This window comes from Octopus bimaculoides, chromosome 18, assembly GCF_001194135.2.
Source record: "Octopus bimaculoides isolate UCB-OBI-ISO-001 chromosome 18, ASM119413v2, whole genome shotgun sequence".
In the NCBI taxonomy this organism is placed as follows: Eukaryota; Metazoa; Mollusca; class Cephalopoda; order Octopoda; family Octopodidae; genus Octopus; species Octopus bimaculoides.
The window spans coordinates 11,639,292-11,647,100 of NC_068998.1; the positions used below are offsets into that span (position 1 = coordinate 11,639,292).

General features: G+C 39.2%; 1 protein-coding gene across 4 annotated transcripts in view; it reads right to left on the reverse strand.

Annotated features, from left to right (window-relative positions):
- LOC106880803 (1-phosphatidylinositol phosphodiesterase) overlaps positions 1–7,809 on the reverse strand; it is a 19,562-nt gene that overhangs the window by 7,571 nt on the left and 4,182 nt on the right. The window contains exon 2 of one of the 4 annotated variants that reach the window (XM_052974356.1): positions 2,864–2,983. The exons of 1 other annotated variant lie outside the window; for it this stretch is intronic. In XM_052974356.1, coding sequence (XP_052830316.1) covers positions 2,864–2,983 — 120 coding nt within the window. Of the gene's footprint in view, positions 1–370; positions 2,984–7,809 lie in introns of those variants that run through there. 2 more of the 4 variants (XM_014930924.2, XM_014930923.2) reach the window with 2 other exon arrangements.

Below are 7,809 nucleotides of genomic sequence, written 5' to 3' on the forward strand. Positions count from 1 at the left end.
ATTAACGTACAAGTGGCTGAGCATTCCACAGACACGTGTACCCTTAACGTAGTTCTCGGGGGATATTCAGCGTGACACAGAGTGTGACAAGGCTGGCCCCTTTGAATTACAGGCACAACAGAAACAGGAAGTAAGAGTGAGAGAAAGTTGTGGTGGAAGAGTACAGCAGGGTTCGCCACCATCCCCTGCCAGAGCCTCGTGGAGCTTGAGGTGTTTTCGCTCAATAAGCACTCACAACGCTCGGTCTGGGAATCGAAACCGCGATCCTATGACCGCGAGTCTACTGCCCTAACCAGTGGGCCATTGCGCCTCGACACACCTAATTATAGGGTAAGAGAAATCCACAAATAAGAAAAGAAAATAACAAATATTAAAAACAAAGAGATTTTCTTTTATTCAATACTTCCTTACACACCGGTCATGTTTCAACTTTCGTATCACCGGAGAAGACTGATATATATATATATATATATATAGTAGAAGCTGCTTTGGATGTTATCAACCGATTAGCAAAATTAGTGGGTTCCAAGCTCTTATTTACTTAATCTCATTAGTGTCAAACCGTTCACAATAAGCAGCTTCCACTGTATGTGTGTGTATAAGTTTATATATATATATATGTATATATATATATATATATATTTGAGTGTGTATATGTGTGTGTATCTGTATATGTGTATACATATAATATACATATTATATTATATTATATTATATTATATTACATATATATATATATATATATATATATATATATATATAAAGCAGTCGTATTTTGTGGTTGGTTCAGGTAATTATATCTCTTCCTCCAAGAGAATGGCTCTGTGGTGCCTATGTAAAAAACTATATAAGATTCTAACTGATCCAGTAAAGGAGCTTCAACAGTGGTCGATGGCCTGTGAGAAATAGCAGAAAAATCTCCTCCAAGGCCTAAAGAAGTAGAGTCTTTAAAGGTCTCATTGGACAATATAGTCCTTGATATGTAAATAGTCACGGGTTGAACGTCTTTGATCTTAGGATCGCCGAATAAAGACTGACCAAGGGTTAAATTATAATAGATAATAATATCAATGTTAATGTAAAAATAAAATCAGAACAACAAACTACAAATTAATGTTTCATTTAAAATGTATGTCATTTCCAGTCATTTAATGTCTTTATTCATAAGGCGGCGAGCTAGCAGAATCGTTAACGCACCGGGCAAACAGCTTCGCAGCAATATGTCTGTCATTACATGAGTTCAAATTTTGCCGAGGTCAACTTTTTCCTTTCAGCCATCGGGGTTGATAAAATAAGTATCGTTTGAGCACTGGGAGCGATGCGATCGAATTTCCCCTTCCCGCAAATTGCTGGCTTTGTGCCAAAATGTGAAACCAATATTTTATTTTATTTATATTTGACGATGAACGAGCAGAATAGTTAGAACGCCGGGCTGAATGCTGAGCGGTATTTCGTCCTTCATTACTTTCTGAGTTCAGATTTATCCTTCCAAGATCGATAAGTACCAGTTGAACACTGGGATCGATCTAACAAACTAAGCCCATCCCCCGCGACTGACTGGCCTTGTGCCAAAATCTGACAACAAAATTTTACTTATTTATAGGAATTTTTCTAGGTAAAATCTCCAGTTTTTTTTTATGTCTTCACTTAACAATAATCATTGCCATCACGAGATGTTCAACATTCCCACGTTTTGTGCTGTTTCCATCTTAAACGAGACTATCTCTTGATGTTCTAATAACAGGGGTTCCCAACCTTATCGTGTTTTTGGACCCCCTGAGAGCTATCTTATCAAGGTGTCGTGCAGTGGGACTGAACCTAGAACCGTGTGATTGGGAAGCAAGCTTCTTACCACACGGCCACATTTGTTTAAAATGTTGTCACAAGGCTAGCAATTTTAGTGGGGGAGAGAATTAGTCGATCACATTTACATCAGCTTTAGACTGGTACTTTTTTATTTTATCGATCTCGGGCAAGATTAACAGCAAAATCGATCTCGACGGCAATTGAACAGGAAACGTAAAATGCAAGAAGAAATGCTTCTAAACACTTTGTTCGAGAATCACAAACAATTCTGCCAGCTTACCGCTTTAAACACTTCCAATAATCCTTTCTACTATAGGCACAAGCCTGAAATTTGGAGGAGGGGTATAGTCGATTATATCAACCCCAGTGCGTAACTGGTACTTTTTTTTTAAGTATAAGTTTGAAAGCTGAGTCAACGGAAATGAGTTGAAATTTTCAGGCGGTTTAAATGCACAGGTGTCCGATATCCAAAATGTCAGCAGAATGGAACCCAGGAGTCATGACCTGTATACGACCCGTAAGAAGTTAAGGGCCGCAACGCTTGCCTGAGTGGGGGTGGGGGGAGTGGATTCTCCTCCGAAGACCTTCTGTTGTTCAGCTCTCTTGAGAATCTCTTACCACTGTCAACCCCGAAAGGATGCAAAAGTAGAGTTGACCTCACCGGAATTTGAACCCAGTGCGTAAAAATGGACAAAGGGTCGCTAAGCTTTTATATATACATGCATATGTGTGTGTGTGTGTATAAATAGATATACACACGCATACACACACACACAAACACACAAATATACGCACACACAGCTCTATGAATGTCAGTAGACCATATTAGAGGATGGATCTTAACTATGTCTCATCTACACCTACAGACTATTCACATCTAAAGGCTTGTCACTCTTTAAATCACTTCTCAGTTCGTAACGAAGTTACTGAGGAGTTCCTCTCTGTATGCGATGAATTCATTTCGTACAAGTGGGTTGTGAGTTCAATTCCGATTGAAAGTTACAGCGTATAATACTTTCGATCAGAGTGATTGTTGGAAAATCCATACAAATAATACCAAACCGTTTCTTGGGTTTCTTTCCTTGTAAGTATTCCTGGAGTCGAGGGTTGAGACGATTAGCTACGGCCTTAGGCCAAGCCCAGAAGCTGGTTCCACTGGTGTAGGTTATATAGATAACTGCAAATAAAAAACAAAATACGAGTGGTCCTAAATACATCAACATTGTTCATAATTGTTGTTACTGTTAATTATTTTATTGCTGTTATATATTTATGCTGTGGTGAGAAGATGGGAAGATGGGAAGGCGCGTGGTTTAGTGTTTGAGATATTGCACTACCGAACGTCGTTTCACTTCTCGGAGCGGGCGGTGTGTTGTGGTGTTGGGCATAACACTACATTTCACGTGAAGTGACGGTTTCGCGGTTTCCTTGGCGCCGGTCCGTCGCAGGATTGTTCATTTTTGCCAGCTGAGTGGACTGGAGCAACGTGAACTGAAGTGGTTTGCTCAAGAACACAACGTGTTTCCCTCAGTCCAAGAATCGAAACCACAATCTTACGATCATGAGGCCAACAGTCTAACCACTATGCGACGCGCCTCTACCATCTAACGATAACAAACAGATAAATATATATACATGTGTGTGTGTGTGTGTGTGCTTGTATATTTTCCCCTTTGCCATGCTTCTGTCAATCATAATTATGCTTTTAGCAAAAAATATGAGAACTATTTTTATTTTCTATATAGAATATTAGAATATGCAAGCTACTTGAAATGCGTATGCGGACTTTAGCGAACCGTTTCTACACGCTCTTCCAGCACTTATATAGCGAACAGTCTTTCTGAAGAAAATTATATTCAACCAATGAGCTGAAATTTGAACAACAAACGACGAGTAGACTACTCACGAATATATAAATATGTTTATACAGCGTTCCGTTCGTATATTCTATCCCAGTACTTCTATGTGCCGTAGTCTGCTTATGGTTTGTTTGTTGTTCAAATTTCAACTCGCTTAGCGAATGGATGCGTTAGTAAACCTTATACATGGGCATAGTCTGTTCGTTGTTCGTTGGCCAAATTTCAGCTCCTTATGCGAGTTTAATTTTCATTAGAAAAACAATTCGTCATTCAATTTATTCGTTTAGAGAACCGTTTGTATATGGGTACCCCACTGTATATGTAAAGCGGTAAAAACTATTTATGGATCATCCTGTATATTCTTATGGGGAACTTTCGTTAATAATGTGCACAGATGAAAATGTGAATTAGAGATATCTCATAAACGTTAGTAGAGATTAAAAGAAGGAAAACAAAGAGGAATTGAACGAGAAAGATGCAGCAGACCTAGAAGTCTATAGTTCAAAAAACAACAATACAATAGACCCAGAAGGCCAAAATAAAAAAGAAATAATAATATATAGATTTTTTCACACACAAAAGGACAACTGACCAAAACATAAAAGTTAGCTACACGCTGTAAAAACACATTAAAAGAGATTTTCGCGGAAACCCAGAGTGATTGTCCACCATCAATATAAATTGCAATTAAGATTCAGGCGCATAGCATGAAAACTATGTTGTATATGTGAAAAATAGCTGTACATGGTGGATACATTATTTGTGGGCATCATTCCAAGAACGAGAATATTCTAGAATGAAAGAAATAATCGTGATAGTTGTTATTGTCTAACGCCAGCAGCCTTGTTCGATTAAATCTAATATCAAAGGTATTCCAACCATGACCGTCCCAGCTTTTTTTGTTCAGCTATTGTGTATCCTGGACTATATTATGTATGTGTCTTTTATATGTAAATATAAAATGGTAAGGTGTGATTTGAAAGAGATTTGGTTGCTATTTCTAGCGACCTGATAGAAGCTCCTTCGTTGGCTTGCAACACAATAGAATTCATAAAAGGGAAATTTATTAAGAATATTTTCAACTAACATTTAATAGAATTCGATAAATATATAATACAAAACTCACATTAAAATCCAAATCCAAATCCAAGCAAAACACAAACATAAGCGAAGAAAGAAAAAGAAAACGGAAAGAAAAAAGAAGAGGAAAAATAGGAAGAATGAAAACGAAGCAAAAAAAAAAAACTACCAATTCAACACCAAGTGCCTTAATTGGTCGCACACCAAAATGTTCAAGAGATCCTACTGAAGCAAGGGAATAATTGTTAACTTGCAGCTGACCATTCTCTCAGCTCCACCTCCACCCACACGCTCCCCTTCTGCGTTTAACCGTTATACTCACTCGCAGTTTGTTCCATGCCTTTTGCTATTCCCAAAATAGCCGCGAACAGACGTACGTGGCCTGATCAATAAGTATCCGGACTGTTGGCATAGTAAAGAAGTTAAAGCACGCAGAGTAAAGTTGCTTGATACACGTTGATCTTGAACTCTGTTGCACATGCGCACTAAGTTTTAACGTTCTAGCTCAGTTCCGCTGTTTACAGCAGTGCTTGGAAGGTAGGTGTGTAGCGTGTGATCGTCGCATTGATAATGATAGAGAAAATTGAGCAGAGAATCTGCATCAAATTTTGCCAAAAGCTTGGCGATACTTGCTCAGAGGTCTATGCAAAGTTTTCAAAAAGTTTTCAGCGTTCTCGACACAATCAACACGATCTTGTGCAACTGAAACCTGAGTCTTTTTGGTCAGCCGAAAGCAGTTTTGGCACAAGCTTGGCAGATACGCATCTCATACCCAAATATTCAGTGATAATGGAGCGAACTGAACCATAACTAATCTGCACATCCTCTGATAACTCACAGATGGTGATTCGACGATTTCCCCTCATATCTGCGATGTTTTTCTCAGTTCTGCTGGTTGCAGGTCCCCCAGAACGTTTGTCAATATCGCCATTTTTTCGGCCATCTTGGAAATATCTGAACCACTCGTACGCTTGTGTGCGGCTCATACACTCCTCTCCATACACTTTCTGCAGCTTTGCGTAGGCCGCTTTGCGTAGGCTGCTTTGCAGGTATTGCCATGACAACTTTCATTGTCATGGTCAATGTGACGATCACACACTACACACGTTCCTTCGAAGCACCGCTGTAAACAGCAAAAGTGAGCAAATACGTTAAAACTCAGTGCGCAAGCACAGCAGAATTCAAGATCAATTTGTGTCGAGAGGCTTCACTCTACGTACTTTAGCTTCGTTACAATGGCAACAGTCCGGATACTTATTAATCAGACCTCGTAGATGCCCTCTCGGCCCTCCCAACTCTACCAAAAGCAGTGGCACCCAGTCGTATATATATTTTTTGTTCCTATGAACCCCTTTGATTCCTCTTTTACTCTTCTGGACCCCCATAGCCATTCGATGTCAAGGATTTGAACACTGCACATAGAATCAGAAGAAACACTACAAAGCATTTTCTCCGATGCTCTAACGATGCTGCAAAAGAATTGTTTTGTAATTTAGCCAGCAATTTAAGAGGTGGGAGGGCATCGATTATACCGGCCCTAGTATTTGACTGGTACTTTATTTTTATCGATTCCAGTATGATGTTGGAGGCGCGTGGCTTAGTGGACAGGGCGTTAGATTCATGATCATAAGATTGTGGTTTCGATTCCTGGACCGGGCGACGCGTTGTGTTCTTGAGCAAAATACTACATTTCATGTTGCTCCGATCCATTCAGCTGACAAAAATGACCAATCCTGCGACGGACTGGCGTCCAACCCAGTGGCGAATATATTCGCCACGGAAACCAGAAAATCCGCCCTATGAGTCTATGAGACCCTATGAGACTCGGGAATGGTCGTTATCCTTTTATCCTATCCAATATGATAAAAGGCTAAGTTGGTATTTTTGTTCGACGCTCTAGCGAGTCTGCCAATCCTCAGCCTCAAAGGCAAAGCTGACCTCGACAGGACTTACACTAAGAACGTAAAGCGCTGTGACTAAATGCTTCAAGACAATTTGTCCGCTTCTAATAATTCAACCAATCAGCCACTCGTCTCATTGAGGCTCAGATAATATTAGAAAATGTCCTAGTTTTTAAATCCGATTACAACTATAAATTATGCTAAGTACAGAGATAAATTCATTCGCCGGTTGTCTTATATATATAAAGTGAGATGTAACGATTTGATATTCAATAGATATCATCCATTATTCCTTCTAGTAAAACAACTGAAAATTTGGTCAACCATATCTTAATAATAATAATAATAATAATAATAATAATAATAATAATAATAATAATAATAATAATAATAATAATAATAATAATAATAATAATGATGATGACGATGATGATGATGATGATGATGATGATGATGATGATGATGATGATAATAAAATAATACGTTTACAAGATAATGTTATATGGCGGAGAAATGCCGACTGTACTTTTAGTATGGGATTATAACAGATTTGAGAAGGGAGCTAAATGCGTCTACTTTAAATTAAAGTATTTATTTATTTATTTATTTATTTTACTTACTCATTGAGCAGGTTTCTTTACAAAACGACATGTTGGGCTCACGATCGTTAGATCAAAAGTTCGATTCGCAGACCTGGCAGCACATTGTGTCTTTGAGCAAGACACTTCCTCTCATGTTGCTGCAGTTCACTCACCTGAAAATGAGCACCTGCTGCAGCTAGGACGAGGTTTAACTCTGCGACGGACTGGCATCCGTTCAGTGGCGGAAATGGAGAATTATACTCTCTGGCGTCTGAAAGCCTCGAAAACCCGGTTAAGCTTGTGATCCTCTGGGCTCCAGGCAGACAGTTGTAACAGCACACTTGAAGTTCCGCAAGCGTGAAAGATATGTTTTTTTCCCCCTCTTTTATCCTTTATTGCTGTTTCATGCTGCATTGCACATCGGTCCTACTGAGGACAGTCCCAACAGAACATCATTTGCTGACACTTCGCCCAACTCTTCTCCACTTCTGGTAAAAACGAACACAGTGAATGCTTTCTTACGTAGCTGATTCACAGAGAGAGAGAGAGAGAGAGAGAGAGAGAGAGAGAGAGAGGGGGGGG